The 23,602-nt window shown below is 40.1% G+C and overlaps 1 protein-coding gene across 3 annotated transcripts in view; it reads right to left on the reverse strand.

Moving 5' to 3' along the window:
* LOC127450748 (peroxisome proliferator-activated receptor gamma coactivator 1-alpha-like) overlaps window positions 1–23,602 on the reverse strand; it is an 83,528-nt gene that overhangs the window by 18,148 nt on the left and 41,778 nt on the right. Inside the window, exons 3-8 of one of the 3 annotated variants that reach the window (XM_051715097.1) lie at window positions 12,507–12,701; window positions 11,632–11,754; window positions 10,198–10,537; window positions 8,530–8,575; window positions 8,283–8,356; window positions 355–1,360 (exon numbers count right to left, since the gene is read on the reverse strand). In XM_051715097.1, the coding sequence (XP_051571057.1) occupies window positions 355–1,360; window positions 8,283–8,356; window positions 8,530–8,575; window positions 10,198–10,537; window positions 11,632–11,754; window positions 12,507–12,701 (1,784 nt within the window). Of the gene's footprint in view, window positions 1–354; window positions 1,361–8,282; window positions 8,357–8,529; window positions 8,576–9,390; window positions 10,538–11,631; window positions 11,755–12,506; window positions 12,702–23,602 lie in introns of all 3 variants that reach the window. The other 2 variants (XM_051715078.1, XM_051715087.1) reach the window with 2 other exon arrangements.

The following is a 23,602-nucleotide window of genomic DNA, read 5'->3' on the forward strand; positions in this document are numbered from 1 at the left end:
GTTTTGAAAGGCTCATTTGGTGTAACAGCGAGAATGCTGCAAGTGTGGAGATTAACTATTTATCCTATGTACACCCATTGAGTATATCCTCTAAGACATTTATAAGCTCATTTTATCTTATGTCTCTCAAAGGCAAGGCTTATTGTCTACTGTATGTAATCTTTCTCTGGTTGTGCAAAATCAGCTGCAACAACTCTAGTGGCCAGCTGCGAGACTTAGATTTGCATTCTATCACAATGACAGCCACAGCCACTTCCTTTAATCCCATCCCCCCTGCTGAGACATGTTAATTTGTGTCAAAAAAGATTGCTAGGTAAATGTGATTCAAAAACAGAAGGTAGACTCCACAGTTACCTAGTGGGAGAACGGCTGTCGGGAGACTCAGAGTGGGAGTATGGAGACCTGGAGAGGGATCTGCTTCTGTGGTGAGATGAAGAACGGGAGCGGGTGCGTGGCCAGCATGGGGACAACTTAGTGGATGGAGGTGAGACAGAGCTCCATGACAAGGAACTGCAGGAAGGGGAGCTACAGGGTGACCCTTCGAGGAGCAGTTCAAGTGGAAAACCTTCCCCCAAGCGGAGCAGGCGCTCCCGGCCTACCTCCAGATCCTCTAAGTATGGCACACCTTGGTGAATGTAGTGTCCGAGAAGGCCAGAGTACTCATCCCCAGTGTCGCTGTCCTCTAGCAGCTGGGTGCCTCTCTGCTCTCCCTCTTCCACGCTAATGAAGGCTTGCTGAGGGTTTCCAAAGTGCTTGTTGAGCTCCTCTCGGATCTCCTGGTCTCTAAGCAGTTTCCTGCCAGCAGAAGTGCAATCTACTGAACTTTTGGAGCCAGAAGTGGAGTTGGGGTCCTGTCCGAGACAAGCCTCCTGAGCTGGGGGTGAAAGGCCCTGAAGCTGCCTGGCCAGAGAGGAAGACGAAGGGGAGGCGGAAGACAAAGATGATGTAGTAATAGAGGAGGTTAGCATTTTTGAGTCTTTACATTCTACATGCCATTCCTCCATTGGCTCAGAAACCGCTGCAGCCGTGGTATTAGTGCTGTATCGTTTTGTGCTTGTAGACTGGCAATAGTCATGATCGCCAAAGACACGGGGCATGGGCTGCTTGCCCCGATGCTCCTCTGAGCCCCCTAGGGGCATTGTGGAGGATGCTTTGCTCAGCTGCGCATAGAGCTCAGTCTGCTCTGGGCCCTTCCGAATAGAGCTGCTGGTTGGCTGTGGGCAAGAGCCCCCGTTGCTCAGCCTGGGCCTTTTGCTTGACAGGGCCGAGGAAGAGCATGAAGACAGCTTGTTTTTGAGTGATACTTTGAAAAGGTTCTCTTGACTGGCTTTGTGAGGAGGTGTGGTAGGTGGTGTCAAACCTGGAGGGAAGAAAAGAGAGAAAAATGACCAAACAGGATCACTCTCTTTTCTTAAAAGAATAGTTCACTCCAAAATGAAAAATGATCTCATCATTTATTCACCCTAATGCCATCCCAGATGTGTATGACTTTCTTTCTTCTGCAGAATACAAACAAAGATTTTACAGTGCAAGTGAATGGTTCAAAGAATTGGTCACCATTTACTTGCATTGAATGGACCCACAGAGCTGAGATATTCTTTGTGTTCGGTAAAAAACACAAAGAAAGTCATAAATTATCTAGGATGGCATGAGAGCGAGTAAAAGATGAGAGAATTTTTCATTTTTGGGTGAACTATTCCTTTAACAGTACTTGGTATATACTTGGCTTGATTAAAATATTCCCTTTCACTTAGCCCTAAATTTGATCCGCGCTTTAATGCAACCTTGACAGATCAATGTAACCTCAGATTGCCTTGATACGGACAGAGTTAATCAGTTTAACTTCCCACAGACTGTAAACAATCCTAATTCATTAGAAATTAAATATTCAGACCATATAATAACACTGGTCTTTTTGGCAATATGTGAAAAATTAAAACTTATTAAAAATTGTAAATTGTATTTATACATCATAGTAGTACTGCCTTTCATATTTGCTGATTTACATTTCAAAATTATTGTACAACAGCATCTTTTTTTACTGAAATATACTGTGTTATGGTAATGAGAATCTTCATTGAAAACAATAGCAATAGTAAACATAAAACATCCTGAGGCATTACGTTAATGTGAATCGGGGGCAAAATGTGCTTGTGTCCTGAAAATAATGGCATAATGCAAAAAAAAAAAAAAAAAAAAATCTTAATGGTCCTAGGCTTCATTTTCTTTATGCAAAATATAATTTAAAAAAATATATTTTTGTATTGATTTGAGGTTAATAGGAACAGGACATTTTCTTCACAGGTTTCGTCAGAATCACCTATATGGTCATCCATATAATCAGGAATACTGATCCTGCATTTCTGCTGGCATACAAGGATGCAGATGTAAGTATGCCATGCTTTTGTGTCCCCAGTGAAAGCACAATGACTGGGAGAATCATTATCATTCTCCTCATCTTTGCCACCTTCTCTCCTCATGAGCCCCAGCGATCCTGACAGAATTATGTGGCAACAGATGGCAGTTATATGGGAAGTCCTGAGATGCACTGCTTTACGGAATGGTTAATGCACTTGCACAAACAACCGAAGATAGTTCCTCTTTCTCTTTGTTTAAAAATCTCTCTGATTTCTATTATTGTGATTCATTTGCACATTAAGTCTGTTCATTTTCAATAAACTGTTTTATTTAATTTTTTTTATATTTATTTTATTTTTTTATTAAAAACAGCTTTCAGTGTATTGCATCAACCAAGACCCACTAGCTAGCTGATTTTCAAAACATTTTCAGGGACTGTTGCATACTTTTAAGACTATATCCTCAAACTGTTATTTCAAAGGATAGTTCCAAAATAAATTCTGCATTCTAACGTTCTGCCTAACATCTCCTTTTTTGTTCCATGGAGGAAATAAACTCATACGGTTTTGGAACAACATGAGGGTGAGTGATGACATAATTTTCATTTTTTGGTGAACTGTCCCTTTCAGACATAAAGGATCTATTATTAAAAGGAATGTCTTCCAAACTCTTCCCTGCCTCCAGCATACGCCATCTCTCTTTTTGTCAATCTCTCTATAAATTAGATAGATACACTACTGCAGCCTGATGTGGTATATAAAAAAACAGTGGCTTTGACTAAATTTATCATTATGCCAATGCAATGATCTATGAAAAGCAAGTAGGCACTGCCAAGGGAACTTCTGCTGCACCAATCAAACACCATCTGGGCAAAACAATGCACACAGGGTCATAAACCAAGGACCATTATCGCCTTTACATTACATTACATAAATTACATAGCATTACATAAATATGTGCTGTTCAGTAAGGCAGCCATGATAAATGCACACAGACACAAACACTAATCATTCACTGGTGGGTTTTTCTCATCTGTTTCTAGCTGGGTGTGAATTACGGAGCAAATTACTCTGAACAAATTATTACTTTAAGCTTACAGAACTGATCCCCATGGAAATCTGAAAATGCTATGCAAGGAGCGGAGCACAGAGTGACCTGGGTGTCGTATGATAGCATAATTAAAGGAACCCCTGCTCAAGTTAATATATTAGAGGGGTGGGGATTAGGGAATGGTATTAAATCTGGTGCTCATAGCATTGGCTATTTCACAGGCATTGAGGTGTTTTTCTGTGCAGTGCAAACACCCGGGCATTTCCAAATTCTAAAATTCCGTAAAAATGACTTCTCATTTGTACTGTAATATATTCTAATATATAAAGGTCTCATCTGGATTTGCACTCATTTGTAATCAGTTAATCTGATATTATCTGCAGTACAGACATTGACTGAGTATGAAGGGCTTAAGGTTGTCTATGGACAGCAGCTACAATATACAGTAGAAAGACAGTAAACTAATCCTTATAAGGAAAGTTCAGTATCAAAAACTTCCCATGCACAGCCATGCACTGTTTTAAACTAATGTTTAATCCCCAATCTGAACTGGCTAAAAATGTGTGTAGCCTTCAACAGTTTTGCAAATAAATTGCAGTAGATTTTGCCACTGGTTCATTTACATAACCTCACACATTAAATACAGGGAAAAATTAACCCTTTAAGTCATGCACACTGCGCATGTCTCTTTTGATCACTTGTGTTTGGATTTCGAGGGGAAAGTCTCTGATTTCATGACGCAGAAGGCATACATCAATCATTACGTCAGTGTATTACTGCTAAAAACAAACAAACAAAAAAACACTGTAAACCAGATTCAAGTTTCTCTTAATTATACTTGCATTTAATATATGCACAAAACGATGTTTAGAGCAGAATTCTTATTTTAGAGTTATTTTAGTGGAATACCTTTGTTAACTGTCAGATGTGTGTTCTTCTCATCTGTGTCAATCCATGTTGATATCAGGCATACTGAAGAAGATTGGTGAAGTTGTACATGTTTATATGTATTCCCTTTTTTTAAATTTTTCGATCAGATGGTTATTTATTTTTAAATATGCATATAACCGGCAACAGATCAAACCAAATGGCCCATTCATTGTGACACAGGGAAAGGGCAGCCATTTTGTTTTTATTGACCTGCAATTATTAATCTCTGCACAGGAAATAATTATCTGCTTGATTTATGCTGAGAGAAAGAAAGTGAGAATGAATAGAACTGCTGAAGATTTGTGTTTTAACCCCAGCTAACATACACTTAGTCTGGGATTCATTCTCTGTAGCTTTCACCAAAATAAATAAATAAATAAATAAAAGTGTATACTACTACTACTACTACTACTAAAACTAATAATAATAATAATAACAATAATAATAATATATATATATATATATATATATATATATATATATATATATATATATATATATATATATATATATATATATTATACAGTACTGTGCAAAAGTTTTGGGCACTTGTGAAAAATGTTGCATAGTGAGGATGTCTTCAAAAATAATACCATAAATAGTTTTCATTTATCAATTAACATCATACAAATCCAGTAAACATAAAAAAAAGCTAAATCAATATTTGGTGTGGCCACCTTTGCCTTTAACACAGACCCAATTCTCCTATGTACACCTGGACACAGTTTTTTCTTTGTTGTTGGCAGAAAGGATGTTTCAAGCTTCTTGGAGAATTCACCACAGTCCTTCTATCTATTTAGGTCTCAACTGCTTCTGTCTCTTCATGTAATCCCAGACTGACTCGATGTTCAGTGGGGGGCTCTGGGGGGGCAATGCCATCTCTTGCAGAGCGCCCTGTTCTTCTATTCTAATCTTTTCTATTTGCAAAAGTAATGTTTGGGAGTCTAAAATGTATTTTTCCTATTGACACACTAAAGCTGAAGATATAAATAACCATCTTAAGACAAATGTTTTTCTTAAGTGCCTAAAACTTTTGCACAGTACTGTATATATATATATATATATATATATATATATATATATATATATATATATATATATATATACTATATTGCCAAAAGTATTCGCTCACTCATCCAAATAATTGAATTCAGGTGTTCCAATCACTTCCATGGCCACAGGTGTATAAAATGAAGCACCTAGGCATGCAGACTGCTTCTACAAACATTTGTGAAAGAATGGGCCACTCTCAGGAGCTCAGTGAATTCCAGCGTGGTACTGTGATAGGATGCCACCTGTGCAACAAGTCCAGTCGTGAAATTTCCTCGCTACTAAATATTCCACAGTCAACTGTCAGTGGTATTATAACAAAGTGGAAGCGATTGGGAATGACAGCAACTCAGCCACGAAGTGGTAGGCCACGTAAAATGACAGAGCGGGGTCAGCGGATGCTGAGGCGCATAGTGCGCAGAGGTCGCCAACTTTCTGCAGAGTCAATCGCTACAGACCTCCAAAGTTCATGTGGCCTTCAGATTAGCTCAAGAACAGTGCGTAGAGAGCTTCATGGAATGGGTTTCCATGGCCGAGCAGCTGCATCCAAGCCATACATCACCAAGTGCAATGCAAAGCGTTGGATGCAGTGGTGTAAAGCACACCGCCACTGGACTCTAGAGCAGTGGAGACGCGTTCTCTGGAGTGACGAATCACGCTTCTCCATTTGGCAATCTGATGGACGAGTCTGCGTTTGGCGGTTGCAAAGAGAACGGTACTTGTCTGACTGCATTGTGCCAACTGTGAAGTTTGGTGGAGGGGAGATTATGGTGTGGGGTTGTTTTTCAGGAGCTGGGCTTGGCCCCTTAGTTCCAGTGAAAGGAACTCTGAATGCTTCAGCATACCAAGAGATTTTGGACAATTCCATGCTTCCAACTTTGTGGGAACAGTTTGGAGATGGCCCCTTCCTGTTCCAACATGACTGCACACCAGTGCACAAAGCAAGGTCCATAAAGACATGGATGAGCGAGTTTGGTGTGGAAGAACTTGACTGGCCTGCACAGAGTCCTGACCTCAACCCGATAGAGCACCTTTGGGATGAATTAGAGCGAAGACTGCGAGCCAGGCCTTCTCGTCCAACATCAGTGTCTGACCTCACAAATGTGCTTCTGGAAGAATGGTCAAAAATTCCCATAAACACACTCCTAAACCTTGTGGAAAGCCTTCCCAGAAGAGTTGAAGCTGTTATAGCTGCAAAGGGTGGGCCGACGTCATATTAAACCCTATGGATTAAGAATGGGATGTCACTTAAGTTCATATGCGTCTAAAGGCAGATGAGCGAATACTTTTGGCAATACAGTGTATATATATACACACACAGTTGTGCTCAAAAGTTTGCATACACTGGCAGAAATTGTGAAATTTTGGCATTGATTTTGAAAATATGACTGATCATGCATCCTTTATTTAAGGATAGTGATCACATGAAGCCATTTATTATCACATAGTTGTTTGGCTCCTTTTTAAATCATAATGGTAACAGAAATCACCCAAATGGCCCTGATCAAAAGTTTACATACCCTTGAATGTTTGGCCTTGTTACGGACCCACAAGGTGACACACACATGTTTAAATGGCAATTAAAGGTTAATTTCCCACACCTGTGGCTTTTTAAATTGAAATTAGTGTCTGTGTATAAATAGTCAATGAGTTTGTTAGCTCTCACGTGGATGCACTGAGCAGGTTAGATACTGAGCCATGGGGAGCAGAAAAGAACTGTCAAAAGACCTACATAACAAGGTAATGGAACTTTATAAAGATGGAAAAGGATATAAAAAGATATCCAAAGCCTTGAAAATGCCAGTCAGTACTGTTCAATCACTCATTAAGAAGTGGAACATTTGGGGATCTCTTGATACCAAGCCAAGGTCAGGTAGACCAAGAAAGATTTCAGCCACAACTGCCAGAAAAATTGTTCAGGATACAAAGAAATACCCACAGGTAACCTCAGGAGAAATACAGGCTGCTCTGGAAAAAGATGGTGTGGTTGTTTCAAGGAGCACAATACGACGATACTTGAACAAAAATGAGCTGCATGGTCGAGTTGCCAGAAAGAAGCCAATGCCACAAAAAAGCCCGGTTACAATATGCCCGACAACACCTTGACACGCCTCACAGCTTCTGGCACACTGTAATTTGGAGTGACAAGACCAAAATAGAGCTTTATGTTCACAACCATAAGCACTATGTTTGGAGAGGGGTCAACAAGTAATGTATATATATATATATATATATATATATATATATATATATATATATATATATATATATATATTTTAAATGGCATATGGGTCCTTCTTATAAATATTGGAATTAACATAGTAAATTACCTTAATGACCCTAATTAAATTGCCAGACAGTCTACAGAAAGATACAGATAATACTGACAAAACCAAATTGCATGGCAAAACCAATTAAAACAATAATAATGCCATATCGTTTTGTCTGTGATGCATTGAAGAAGCGAGCTGCCCAGTCAAAGAGCATTAGTGTCTACATCAAAGAGAGAGAAAATGAACTCTTCAAAAGGCAAGACTAAAACTTTCCAATAAATCACCTTAAGAATGGAAACAGTAATCAATGGAGGACTGTGTAAAATTCTGACCATGTCCCATGAGTTCACCTTCAACCTGAGGCTTTAATTAAACTATTAAACTAGGCTTGTGGGAGAACTTGCCCTTTTCATGAAATCCAAGACAAGAAAGCTTATCTTTACTCTAGAATGATAAAAATGGTAAGATTCAGATCAGGTAAGTATTTCAGATCAACAAAAATTTCAAAGGAAGTAAGAGGGTGCTTGCTATTTGATTCATCTGTCTGTTTAAAGCAGCTTGGATTTTGTACAATTTTCATTTTCGTTGCTTGGTTATTAGTAAAGATTAATGTTTGTTTACCTGGGGTACCAGAGATCTCCACACTCAATGTGTGTTCAATGGTTTTGTTCTCAAACGGAGATCCCTTGTGGTCACTGCAAACACACAGTAAAACAAGGTATGAGAACATAGACAGACCTGACTGCTGAAAGTGTTTGTGTGAGCTAACAAATGGAAATGAAATTAACAAAATGCCTCATCTTTTTCAGATTTTAGTTTGAGATTTTTTTCTGCTCTACAAAAGTTGTGTAAAAACTCTCTCACTTACTTTGGAGACTCTGGGGTCAAAGGAAGTGGCAAGATGGTTGGTTTGGCTGCAGAACACAAAGGAGCATGGGTAATTAATTTACTAATTCACATCTACAACTAAATTTTAGACTCAATCAGTGACAGCAATGATGTTGCAAAACCAACCCTATACTGAAAGGCTAGATTACTCTCCAGCCATATATTTTGGGCAAAACCTATAGTTGGACTAACTTGACCCCATTGTTGGTTTGTATTTTTGTTTTATCTGACTGCATACTTTGTGAGGCAGGATGGAGTGATGGCATGTGTAAAGATTCCCAGCCCATCATAAAAATCTTCCCCACATTTGAACAGTCAGAAAACATTAAAAAAAAAAAAAAAAAAAAAAAAAATTGTATGAAAATGAAAAAGAATGACAAAAATGTTACGTACGGCTAAAACTTCAACAAGATGATATTTTGCATGCAAATTGAAACCAAAGCAGAGGAAGAAAGAAGAGTCAAGTAAGCATGTGCAGTTGCCTGAGGCAGCGACCGTCTTCAACTGCAGCTAGGGAGTATCTCTCTGTTAAACATCTATATTATGGCAGCCTGAGAAAGAAGCTTTTCAGCACATATCTGAGTTTGAAATTGAATGACTCCATGGTGCAAAGTTGTGCAGGCTTTCCCCCACTCCAATTTATAATGAATCTACAGACAAATGTTTGTGCCAATTCAGAGGTTTACTCTTCAATGTGAATGGTGTGGCCGGCTGCGTTTGTTTATTCTCCCAAGTAAATGTTAGGTATGTATTAGCGCTGAGGTTAGTGTGTGGTCAAACTGGGAAAGTGGTTAAAGGAGGAGAGGCAAAGGAGAGAGGGCAGGGATGCAGCAATGATTACCTAACATTGGTGAGACTTGGTCATCGAGGTGCCTGCAGAGTGCCTGTTTATGTGGGCGCTGCCCTTGTGAGTCGGAGGGGGTGTGCTCTGGAACTAAAGAGTCTGGGAACAATGGGCTTGGCAGGCCCTGTGAGAATGACATGGGGCTGCCTATGACATCATTCAAAACATCTTCCCCCCCAGCTTGGCTCACAAGATCACACAAACTTTCTCTTTCTGTTTTGCTTAAACAGCTCTCTAAGTCTAGATTAAGCTCTGTTGAACACTCTAGATCACTCTGGTCAGCCAGGCTAAATGTTTGATCGTGTGAAATGGGTGTCTTGCTATCATGCTCATGAATAGCTTGCTCTGAGTGTCCATCACTCTCTTGGACTCTATGAGCCTCGTCAGGTAGGTATTGCCTTATATTATGGGGGACATTGGGCAACTGGAGGTGGGCCCGGTAACGGGCTGGCCTGGGTCTGGAGGTGAGCAGCTGACTGAGCATGGGGTGCTTTAGCTCTTGCCTCTGTTTCCTAATGGTCACCGTGAAATGCCTACTAGCACGGCCAGCATAAGCCCTGCCGCCCACCTCAAGGCAATGACCACAGCTGCCTGCATGACCCATCTCTCTAGGCTGGAGAGAGTAAGAGTGCATGTACCTAATAAAGCGGGCGGCGGCCAAGCTGCCTGGGTCAGCACCCTCTTCACCGGAGCAAGCATGGCCACATGGCGCAACGGGGGCCGATTGCTCCCTGTGAGTACACCGCCGCCACTTCCCTGCCCCCTCACCAGCCACACTATACGCGCCGTCTGCCTGGCTCTCACCTCGCTGGGCCTGCACTGCCAGCTGCTGCTGTTGCTGCTGCTGTGATGACAGGGAGGCAGAGGATGTCTTCTTTTTGGAGGCAGTGGAGGAGGAGCAGGATGACAGAGAGGAGAAAGAGGAGGACGATGAGGATGATGGAGAGGAGGACGATGAGCAGGAGGAGGTGCAAGCCCCTCTCCTATCCTTGCTGCAGCCAGCCCAGGTGCTCTTGGCTTCACTGGCTTTGGTCTGGAAGGCCTCTTCGCTAGAGGTGAGGTACTTGAGCAGCTCAGTACAAGGGCGTCTTATGGAGCGGTTGGGACAGGACCCTTGAGGTTTGCTGTTCCAGGGGTTTTCTGTCTAAAGATTAGAAGACACAGAGAGAGGGGGAAAAAAAGTTCAGAAACATACTTTAAGGAAGTAAGCACACATAGATGCGAGTGCTTGGCCACCACATTGCCAAAGTGAGATTGCCAGTTGAACACGCTTAATGTGCATTCTTACACTACTGTGTCGGTAGCAAACCTCAGTACTCAGCGTGGTGATAGAGTTGCCTTCAAAAGTCTGTGCCATTAAACTGGAAGTGTTTTTGTTCAGGTAAGTTTCTCTAAATGTATTGACTTTAACTTACTTGACTTGTGGCAATGTTGATAATGCAGCATGCACTTGCGTTGTGTTATGAATTGCTGTCTGACAAAATATGGAACGCAACAACGCATGAAATTGATCTTGCATATTTAGAAGCGTCTGCATTCATATAGCATAGGGTATGTTCTAGCCTGAATCATGGGATGAAAAAGGGACAGTGGTAACAGAGGGAGATTAGAACAGGGGGTTAGCACAGAGGTGGTTTTGTCTCCCAAAAGGCAACGTGATTGTGCTTTGCCCATCATCTTAATTACGAGGTCTTGGGATTGTTCCAGGAAGATCTGCATGAAGGCAGCCAGAGGAGGCAGCTGTGTTCTATGGGACTCTGCCATGTGCAGAGCTCCAGAAACAGAGTTAAGTCATTATAGAAAATTAACTCCTAAAAAAGAATTGCGTGCATGTGTACGAAAGTGTTTTTGTGAGAGAGAGAATTATGCATGATGTTCACCTTAAATAAATACTAATTTTGCTGCTTGTACACAACAAGATGGGGCCTGTGGTAATAAATCATAATTTTTATGTCAACATTGCTAATTCTATCAAGACGACTTAACGTTTTCTATTTTTCACGGAAATGAGATGGTGCAACTCAGAGGTCCTAAACATTGTTAAGGGCAATGCAATTTTAGATGAAATAGCCACAACACCTCCATCTCAGACACAATTTAATCAAGCTTAAGTGAGTGAGTGAATGAACTGAGTGAAATTATTTGTATAATTTATCAGAAAGGAAAAATTACATGGAACCAGCAAATGAGCTAACACACACCAGGCCTTTGATTTCGAGAAGAGCAGCGAGCAGCTACCTTGGCAACAGCAGGTACTGGTCTGATACGTTTGTTGCTGGCTGCATGGTTCTGAGCCTTGCCACCTGGGTATTGATTATAGCTGAGTTGGGAGTTAGCAGGCGCCAGAAGGAGCTTCTTCAGCTACAAACAGAGCAGAGAAACAGATCATGGGGATTAGAACTATTAATTTAAAACACAATGCAACAATCTCCAAATTAACTAAAATAATTTAGAGAAGAAAGAAGAAAGAAAATATTAGTTTGACTGACTTGTGAATCTTCAGTCAGTTGCAAAAAACACTTAAGTTGAGAAAACCCTTAGTGACAATAGCCGTACAATTATAACTAAGGGTTTTCTATAACTAAGGGGTTTCCTGCAACTGGGCTCTGGTCTTATGCAAGAAGTCCCGGGTTAAAATCCCGGATGAGCCCCTGCCATGACAAATCAGTTGCCAGGTGGATTTATTCCGAAACTTTTGCAAGTTGCTACAGGGAGTTACTACAAACAATAAAGATGATAGATAACTTAATTTAATTATTTTATCTTGTATATTGGTCCAGCTGACAATGTTGTGTGTGTTCCTTTTGCAGTAATAAACAATGCAATTAACACTTTAGGAACACTGATCTACTTTGATTTGCTCTTTTAACAGAGCAGTGTGGCTGTGTTTTGTGCACACACATCAACAGAAGGCTGCCAGAGCTACTGCCATTTTTGGTCACAGGCCTGCAGCATCTCCTTATCTGGTGCAAGTGAGGACCAGACAGAGAGAGTCGGGGAAGTGAAACACTGTGGGACTGAGAAAGAGTAAGGCAAAGACAGAACGAGAGGGCTATGCTTCATGGTGAAATAGGACTGGGCACAGGGGAAGCAAGGGAGAGAGCTTCTCTTACCAAGGAAGGCTCCTCTGGCTCTGGGGTGCGTGGCGAGCAGTCAGGGGTGGAAGGACAGCTCTGATCACTGGCATTGGTCACGTCCCCATCTGCCAGAGCCTCGAATGAAGGCAGCCCGTCCTCGTCCACTGGGATACTATCCAGGGTCTCTGTGAGCACTGCCAACAAGTTGGCCTCATTTTCCTCATCTATCTTCTTAGGGGGCAAAAAGAAACAGGGAAAGAAAAAGAACAGTGAGAGAAAATAGGACAGTTTAGTTTGGAGAAGTCGATTCTGTCTGTCTTTATGCTTTGGAGGATGGTGGGTACTACGTAATTGTTAATAGAGGATGGAGGGTTTCCTTTTTTTGCAGCATAAATTTACAAAAATCTCTTTCAACAACAAACTGCCTAAGCCACATAAGTCAGCACTGTCATTCATATATTAAACATGCAGCTTACTGAACCAAAACAATATCTCCCCTACCTGAGCTGACACACAGCAACTACCCAAGGAAGTACAGAGAAAGAGGGAAGAAACAATAGGAGAAAAGTTAAGTTCCTACAATCCCCAATTCAGCTGTCATAAATTGGGAAATGGGTGTCGCATCAACCAAACTTTGCTCATAATCCATAGATACAGAAGTCTTATGGTAAACTAGGGCTGGGCAATATATTATAATGATTTTGCTGGTGATATAAAATTAATTGTAAAAAATGCGATGATTTGAATGTGCTTTTTATTTGGCAAATCATTTGAAATGATTACCATGAATTGATTCAAAACTCTGATTCAACGATTTGTTGACATCATCACTTAATTTTGTGGAAGTCTCAGCATGGCATTTCTTATATATTAAAATGTTTTAGTACAAATATATGTAGGTAAATATTGCTGCTGCTATGTATTTATGCATTAATTTACTACAAAATAATGTGATCTTTGCTTTTCTTATTTTGATTTTTGATTTTTACAGAGCAATACATAAATATTGACATACTGAATATCATTAAAAGGCTGAAAAATATTTCAGGGCTATATTGCCTAGCCCTATTGTCAACTAGTGCTAAATATGCACTTACTTAGCACTTTATTAGGAACATCTGTACACCTACTTATTCATGCGATTATATAATCAGCCAATCACGTGGCAGCAGTGCAATGCATAAAAGTATTCAGATGCCGGTCAGGAGCTTCAGTTAATTTTCACATCAACCATCAATCAGAATGTGGAAAAAATTTGATCTCAGTGATTTTGACCATGGAATAATTGTTGGTGCCAGACGGGCTGGTTTGAGTATTTCTGTAACTCCTGATCTCCTGGAATTTTCACACACAACAGTCTCTAGAGTTTACTCAAAATGGTGCCAAAAAACAACTTCCACTGAGCAGCACTTATACGGATGGAAACGTCTTGTTGATGAGAGAGGTCACAGAGAATGGCCAGACTGGTTCGAACTGACAGAAAGGCTACGGTAACTCAGATAACCACTCTGTACAATGGTAGTGAGCAGAATAGCATCTCAGAATGCACAACACGTTGAACCTTGAGGCAGATGGGCTACAACAGCAGAAGACCACGTCAGGCACTTAAGTGACTATATGTGATATATTTATATTTAAGATTCTATGGTGTAGGATAACACAACCACAAGCTAATGTCAAAAACCAAATGCTGCATCTAGTCTTTGATGTGGTAAATCTCTGTTTCTGGGGCTGTTTCTTTTTTAGATGGTAAAGCAGGAGGGGCAGCAGTATCTGTGGAGTGATGGCTGTGGAAAAGTAGAAGGCACTGAAGTTCCAGCACCAAAACCCACAGGACTTAGCAATTGCAGAAGATAAACAAAAATTGATGAGGGATGTGGCGTAAGCAGGCCATCAAGAACAAATCATTTTATGTACACCACAGAATTAGTATCGCTGGCTGCAGGCAGACTGTTCTCTTTAGATAGAAGTGTTGCACTGCTTAACCTCCAGTCCCATGTGCAATGATCACCCTGTTTGATCCTTTTTTTCTATTAATATTTTCCCACGATTACACCCAGGCATGTCCCTATACCCATGGAAACTGATTTTGATACATCAAAACAAGGCCATTTTCTCCCTCTATTTAAAAGATTTCCACACTGATAGTTATAGCGTTCGATTAGCCACTGACAGGGAAAATGCTAAGCCCAGTTTCATAAAGCCCTCCTTGGGACATGTTTCCTAATTCTTTATTGGAACTGATAACAGCACATATTTCAAAAGATAACCAAACATTCACTGGGGCACACCTGAGTGTTGACATTAAAATAGCAAGAAAGAAATCACAGCCTGTGACATAGCCTGCTGTTTAATGGTTGGCTAATGATGTCCTTTTAATGTGCTGTGCTTTCGATGGCTCCGTGCTATTTGTCTTTCGAAACTTTATAAATTACCAGTCAGCCACTGACAAATAGGGCAATAACAATCAATAGACTCAAAAGCCTTTGCCTAACATTTTAAAGCATTTCCTCCAAGCTAACTAAATCATCGTTATTTAGGGTCACTTCACATGTCGCTTTAAAGGCTGCTTATCTTTTGAATTACGCAAGTTCAAGACAGGTTTTTATCGGGTTGAGTCAGAAAAATAGGTGTAGTTTTCACCATGGCATGCACTCAAATACACTGCAAAAAATCATTCTAAATCAGAATTTGTGTCTTGTTTCCCAGTAAAAATAACAAAACATCCTTCAAATAAGATACATTTACTTGAGAAGCCAAAATTAAATAAGATACTCAGTCTGGTAATAATAAAATAGTGGTTGATAATTTTTCATGTTTTATGTGTAAACCTCACAAAATCTTGTTAGATTTCTCTGAAAACAAGACTTAATATCATATGCCATTTTGTTTCTTAAGTAAATGTATCTTGTTTTAAGGATGTTTAGATATTTTTACTGGAAAACAACACAAAAATACTGTCATGTGTATTTTGTTGATTCATGTCTTTTATTTTGAAATGTTTAGTTCAAATCGGGAATCGTCCCCTGGAGGAGTACATGGAGGACTTTTGCGCTCTGGCCAGCCAGGTGGATTTTAATGTGGTCACCCTCAAGGACATTTTTAGGGTGGGGTTAAGTGAGCCGATCTCCTCCTTGATGCCTGGTGGTCGCAGTTCCCTCAGCCTGGCTCAATATATCGACCTTGCCCTACAGATCATTGGTTCCATGTTCATTGTGGGGGAGGCAGATGCCGAGCCAGAGTTCCACGACATGGCCGCCGCCGAGCCATAGTTCCACGTCATGGTCGCTGAGCTAGCGCCATCTTTTGTTCCATGCCACGTCACAGCAACGCCTCCGCCTGCTCCATGCCATGTCACAGCCACACCTGAGCAGTTGGACCTGGAGATGGTACCCACCCTTAGTTCTCCTGAGCAGGTAAGGGGAACTTTCGGCCCTCCGACCCCGCCTGGACCCTCCGAGCCCTGGACTTCGCCTTGGCCTGTCGGTCCCTCGACATTGCCTCAGCTCTGCGTTCCCTCGGCTCCACTGTGGTCCTTCAGCCTGTCGGCTTTGCCGAGGTCCCTCGTCCCTCTGGCTCCTCCTTGGTCTGTCGGTCACCTGGCTCTGCTTTGGCTCTCCGATCCTCTGGCTGCACCTCGTCCCTCCGATCTGTCAGCTCCACCGTGGACCTCCTTCCCTACGGCTCCACCTTGGTCCTCAGTCCCACCGGCTCCACCTCAGTCTTCCGATCCCCCAGCTCCGCCTTGCTCCTCCGAGCCTCCAGCACCGCCTTGGTCCTCCCTGCCATCAGCTCCACCCTGGCCCTTCGAGTCTTCGTTTACTCTCTGGGCACCAAGTTCCATGGCTCCGCCCCTCGAGCCTCTCACGGCTCCGCCTTCCATGGCTCTGCCCCTCAAGCCTCTCATGGCTCCACCCCACACGGACTCTGCCCTGGTCCCTTGCCCCTCGTCCTTTCTCGCCACGCCCCATGCCTCAAGACCCCCCCACCCCCCCAGCTCCCTACAGAACTTTGAATTTATGTCATGTTTAAATGTTTTGTTTATGTGTTGGGGCGTCAGGAGCCGCCCATTAGTGACGGGGATATGTCATGTGTATTTTGTTGATTCATGTCTTTTATTTTGAAATGTTTAGTTCCTGTTTCCATTATCATGTGATTCCTGTTTTCCCTCCATGTTCATGTGTCAAGTTTTCATTGGTTGGTTGATTGTTTAATTAGCTTATCAGTTCTGTTTGTTCATTGGTTTATGTTCCCCCATGTCCATGTATTTAAGCCTATGTTTGTCAAGTTCATAGTCAAGTTTATGTTTCACATTTGTAGTTAGGTTTATTGGTTATCACATTTGTAAATTAACTGCACTTGGGTTCTTCATCTTCATGTCTTCGTCATTGCCAGTGCCAGCATCGTTACAAATACTAAGTAAAAAAATTATTTTGCAGTGTATGGGCTAGTACCTAGTGGTTTTCTAAAACTACTACTAAAGTGTCAAATCTCAGTCAGACAGTATCTAAGATGACAGCGGGTGCTCAAGGATTTACTCCACAATCAAAAGTATGAAGTTCTGCCAAAATCTCCGGCACTCTTGTTACAAAATCTGTTATCTCTCTGTATTCTATGAAACGCACTCTATAACCTTTGCCTGCCATCCAGACACATAATTCAAAGTGCAACCAGCACTTGAAAAAGTACATCCAGCCCTGTGTCAGAGTTATCAGATTTGCCAGTATCGTCTGGCAACCTTTTGGTGGCAATGTCTGCAGCCATTGACTGACTGTAGAAGCCTTAAAGAGGACTGGCCTGAAGAAGGAGGGAAGAAAAATAGATAGGGCTTTTTCCCATTCCACTTAATGGACCCCACTGAATTAAATAGATCTTAACAATCGTAGGCTAATTATGGGATCACAATATATTAACCTGATTTAATTCTAAAGGGTGCCATTCATGGCTGTTTTACTCCAAACGCTTCAATTAGCCATAAAACACACTGGCAAGCACTCGGTAGTCACACTCCATCTACCTCCCCTCCCTTTCCCAATGCTTTAGAGGCACACCAGTGCTCACCAGTCATTCATTATCAGGTGAACCCTTTTGTTATCAGACAGGCTGTCTTTGAAATTGTCCTTGCTTTAACTCTTTTATTGAGTTCCACCCAAGCCATTGTATTCCTGAGATATACCTTATGCACTGATAACAAGTAGCTTGGTCCCTTTCTTTTAACCCCTAATTTCATTTCTAAAGCAAGCAATACAAAATTTTTCTGATATCATTTGATGGTTTGGGTGAATATCCTTCACTGCCAAGTAATGACAAAACATAAAAAGAAAGTCAAGATTCTGAGTGTCTGCGGCCTCGCATCTCAACAGTGACAGAGAAAGAAAACTTTGCAGGTCATAAAACCTGGAAAGTCAATTACTCAGAGTGAGTTTTACAACCGAAACCTTGCACCATCAAAAGGAAGTGATTAAATGACATAAAATGTGTAGAAACTGTTTAAAAAGAAGATCTATGTATTTCAAATGTGGTTTCTTTTTTTTCTTCTTTGCTGACACAGATACACCAAATAAAAATACTCATAAAAATAATAATAATATATTAATGGAACTAACATAAACTAGCAATTAACAATGATAATTTCATAAATTAACATGAACCGAGATTCATAATACTGTATTAATAATGACATATTTTATTATTGTACATAATTTAATAACAATAATAATAATAATAACTATTCTTATTATTATATTACAATTATGATAATATAAATGTCATGATACTGAATGCATTAAGTAATGTTAACAAACAGAACCTTATTGTAAAGTGTTACCAAACAATGAATTTATCACAGCTCTGAAAATTGTTTTGGTCTGTTTGTTTTTTGTCTATACAAGGCCTTTTGCTACGATATGACCCAATCTGCAATTACAACTTGTGGGCAAACTTCCAAATGATAGATAAGAGAGATTGCCCACAAGTATGTAATGGCATTCCATTGCTTAGAGCCCATTAAGTCGTCAGTTTTATTTGTATAGCGCTTTTCACAACACACATCCTTTCAAAGCAGCTTTACAGGAAATCATGCATTTAAAAAATAAAAAAAAATTTAACTGTAATATCTATAATGTCTAACAGTGATCATTGTGTATTTTGATTAAATATGATTGTAAAATGTGTATATAAATTAAATAATTAAATAATAATTGTATTTAGAACACCATGTGAGCAAGCTGAAGGTGACTTTGGCAAGGAACACAAAATTCCATACGATGTTGTTTAATAGCGAAAAATAACCTTGGGAGAAACCAGGCTCACTGTGGGGGCCAGTTCCCCTCTGGCTAAACAACTTGAATATAATGCCAATATTAGTTATTTGTGTGCAGTTCAAGTCATGGTTTTAAATTTGTAAATTAAGTAAGCGTTAAGGTCCAGTGTTTTAAAAATAAAAATAAAATATTTTTTTATTAACTTTAAGATTAATGGCTAATGTCTTTGAAGTCCATCCTGGATTAACTGCAGAAGTTCACACAGTCCTTCGCATTGTCCTTTGTTAGTTGGCTGATGAAGGCTTTTGTTGGCAATTAAATGGAATTCTATGTATTCCATTTCAGGAGTGTAGTCCATCAATATACAAATGTAATGCAGGCAGAGATAAATGATGAGGTGCATCGCAGTTCAACCTGCAGATCATTTCGGTGAGGTTCGTGGGGTCCATCCTAAATCCAAGGTTCAGGCAGTGGCATATGAATTATCCGATGTGTTACAGTTGGAGTTGGCATCAGTTCATCCTCTGAAGTCCAAAAAATGAAGTGATGTCTGGCTAGCACCGGCTGTAGTTTGTCGTCATCTCTTAGCGACACGTAGCAGTGGAGTCCGACACCAAGCAGGAATGGAGCTGGATCTGTCAGGCTCTGGTAACTTCGGGATATGAATCCCGAGGTTGAGACATGGAAACAAATAGAATAATATTAGCGTAGATGCCATTCAATTTTATGCAGAATTTTAGATCATGATGGATGTTTCTGGTTCCGGCAGACCTAACTAAATCAGCCTAATTGTGAGTTGATGGATAAATTAGGTTCATGCCTGAGTCTTTAGTCTAGACTTAAACTGTGTGTGTCTGGATCTCGAACAGTGTTAGGGAGACTATTCCATAGTTTAATAGCCAAATATGAAATGTATCTACCTCCTTTTGTGGATTTTGATATTATTGGAATTATTAACAAGCCACAGTTTTGTGATCATAATGAACGTGATGGAATATAGCATGTCAGAAGGGATAATATGATCATATTTCTTGGTTCTAGTCAGCTAGTTAATTTTTCGGCATCAGTAACAAAGAGCATGTGTTGTAATTTAGCAATATTTCTCAGGTGGAAGAATGCTGTTCTAGAAAAATTGTTTTTTGCAGAAGACGACGACGTAACAGTACATCCATCGAGAGTCAAATTATATTTTAGCAGCTTATTTTTAGAAGTTTTTGGTCCAATCATTAGTACCTCTGTTTTGTCGGAATTGAGTAGAACGATATTTCTGGCCATCCTATCTTTGATTTCATTGATACACACTGCTAATTTGGAGAATTGTGAATTTTTGATGGGATTAGAAGAAATATAAAATATAAAGGGTATCGTCAGTATAACAATAGAAACTTATTCCATGATTCCTGATAATATCTCCCAGAGGAAACATAAGGAGAAAAGCAGAGGTCCTAAAAATTATCCATGTGGCAATCCATACTTAACTTTTGTTTGATTTGACAATTCCTCATTTACACATACAAAGTGGTAGCGGTCTGATAAATAGGACCTAAACCATGCTAATGCAAGTCCACTAATGCCAACATAATTCTCCAGCCTATTCAAGAGAATGTCGTGACCTATTGTGTCGAAGGCAGCACTAAGATCTAAAAGCACTAGAAGAGAAATGCAGCCATGATCAGATGAAAAGACCAAGTCATTTGTAACTGATAAGTGCAGTCTCTGTACTGTGATGGGGCCTAAATCCTGACTGAAATTGTTCATATATACTATTTCTCTGTAGAAATTAACATAGTTGGGAGGACACTACACTTTCTAGTATTTTCGACATAAATTGTAGATTTGAAATCAGTCTGTAATTAGCCAAATTTCTAGGATCAAGCTGTGGCTTCTAAATAAGCGCTTTGATAACTGCCATTTTAAAGTTTCTTGGGACATGTCCTAAGGATAGCGAGGAGTTAATAATATTAGAAGAGGTTCTGAGATTACTGGGAATACCTCACTTAAGAGCTTGGTATTGGATCTAAAATACATGTTGTGGCTTTTGATTTTTTGATAAGTTTTGTTAGCTCTTTATGAACTATGACAGCGAAAGATTGAAGTTGCTCATGAGCAAAATTATGAGACACTGTTTTCTGAGGTGCTGTGAGAGTTGATTGCTTAGTTCCAATTTTATTTCTGATTATTTCAATTCTATCACTAAAGAAAGTCATTACTATTGTGCTGTGACAGAATATCTGGTTCAGTCGATGCTTTATTCCTAACCAATTTAGCCACGGTACTGAATAAAAACCTAGGACTGTTGTGGTTATTTTCTATGAGTTTGCTAAAATATGCTGACATCTTTTAGTGCCTGTCTGTTGTTACAGACACTATCCTTCCATGCACTGCAAAATACCTCTAATTTTGTATTCTTCCACTTGTGCTCCATTTTCCAAGCTGCTCTCTTGAGAGCATGAGTGTGATCACTGTACCATGGTGCGAGGCTTTTTTCTTTAATTTTCTTTAATCGAAGGGGGGCGACACTATCAAGAGTGCTAGAGAAGACTGTATTCATAGTTTCTGTTATTACATCAAGTTCTTCTAGACCTTTTGGCTTACTGAGTATGTGAGACAATTCTGGAAGATTATTAGTGAAGCTATCTCTAGTGGTTGAAAGGATAGTTCTACCTGAACGATAGCGTGGTGTAGATTGAGTGACATTAGCTGATCACAACAAACAAGAGACAAGGTAATGATCTGAGATGTCATCACTCTGCGGTAGAATTTCTATAGTATCAACATCACCTCCATATGACAGAATTAAATCTAATGTATGATTATGGCAATGAGTTGGTCCTGTCACATTTTGTCTGACTCCAAGAGAGTTGAGAATATCAATAAATGCTAATCCCAATGTGTCATTTTCATTATCTATGTGAATGTTGAAGTCACCAACAATTAAAGCTCTATCTACATTAACCACAAGATCAGATAGAAAATTAGCAAATTCACCAAGGAAACCAGAGTAAGGCCGGGTGATCTATACACTGTAGTAAGGGCAAAAGATGACAGAGATTTTTTATTCATATCTGACAGTCATATTAAGCATTATTAGTTCAAAAGACTTAAACTTATATCCTGTCCAATGAGTAACACCAAAAACTTCACTGTAAATTGTAGCAACACCTCCTCGACCCTTCAGACGAGGCTCATATTTATAACAATAACATGAGGGATTCATTTAAACCAATATATTCATCTGGTTTAAGCCAGGTTTCAGTCAAACAGAGCGTATCCAAACTATGATCTATATGATCTATGATCAGTTCATTTACAATTAGTGCTTTGGTAAAAAGAGATCTTATGTTTATGTGTTGTAGTTTATGTGATCTGTGTGATATCTCAAGGCAGCTAGGAGATGTTTGGATTAACCAGTTTGTCTGCTTCCTGACCTGGGCCCCAGTTAGTCAAATACTATCATTATTAAGACTATGAGCCAAATTACTAGAGAGGAGATTGGCACCTTCCCTGGAGGGATGGAGTTCATCTCTCTTTAGCAGGTCAGGTCTACCCCAAAAACTCTTCCAATTGTCTATAAATCCTATGCTATTCTCTGGACACCACTCAGACATCCAGCCATTCAGTGACACTAATCTACTATAAACTTCGTCACCACGATGAGCAGGGAGGGGGCTAGAGCATATTACAGTGTCTGACATTGTTTTTGCAAGTTCACACACCTCTTTAACATTATCTCAATTGATCTCCGACTGGTGAAGCCAGACATCGTTAGTGCCGACATGAATAACAATTTTAGAAAATCTACGTTTAGCATTAGCCAGCACTTGTACATTTGATCTGATGTCAGATGCTCTGGCACCCGAAATGCATTTAACAATAATGGCAGGAGTCTCTATTTCCACGTTCCTTACAATAGAATCACCAATTATTATGGCTCTTTCAACATGATTCTCAGTGGGTGCATCACTGAGTGGGGAGAATTGATTTGAAACCCAAACAGGAATGGGAGAGTGGTGTTGCTTTGCTGAGCGAGTATGCCACTGAGACGTCACCCAAATGCCCTGCTGCAGGGGCTCTAGAGTTGGAACCAAAGTGCGTGTGTTGCTCGCTGTACTACCCGCATCCAAAACAGTATCTACCAGCTTCTCTTTCTCACTGACCTCTACTAGTGTTTGGATGCGTGCCTCTAGCTCATTAATCTTTTCCCATCAGCCTGACTAATTCCTTACATTTATCACATGTGAATCCCTCACTGCTGACAGAAGAAGCTATAGTAAACATGTGGCATGTAATGCAGGAAGCAATAACATGAGCAGATGCCATGATTTACCACAATTGTTTGTTGTTGTTGTTATGGTTGTTCTTGAGCAGTGAGGGTTTGAGATCGATGTGGTTCCTAATCAGCAGATGTTTGAGATTCCGTGTAAAACACAGTGGAGAAAACGAATGCACGCAGTCGAGACGCGAGATGTAGACAATTGGAAAAAAGCGGAAAAAAGAAAAAGAAAAAAAACAGAGAGAAACGGTTGCGCAAGGTAAAATACACACAGATGAAACAGTAGAAAAGCGGAAAAACCCAAAGCATGCAGTAAAATGGCAAAGGATAAAACAATGAATGTATAAGAATAAGAATAAGCAATGATAAGCAGGCTAGAAAACTACAAATACTCATGCAGTGTGCCGTCAGCCACAGGAACAGGAAGTGACATCACATTATATTAGATAAACAAAGAATGTCATTGAGTATTACTAGTCTACCTCTGATATTAAAGCTAATAAATTGGAGTAACATGCTGTTACTGTATATGTGAGGTGTGCATGTTCATAGCACTATGGGTAGGAAAAGAGAGAAAATCGTGTGAAAAGGCTAAA

Source organism: Myxocyprinus asiaticus, chromosome 2 (assembly GCF_019703515.2).
Source record: "Myxocyprinus asiaticus isolate MX2 ecotype Aquarium Trade chromosome 2, UBuf_Myxa_2, whole genome shotgun sequence".
Classification (NCBI taxonomy): domain Eukaryota; kingdom Metazoa; phylum Chordata; class Actinopteri; order Cypriniformes; family Catostomidae; genus Myxocyprinus; species Myxocyprinus asiaticus.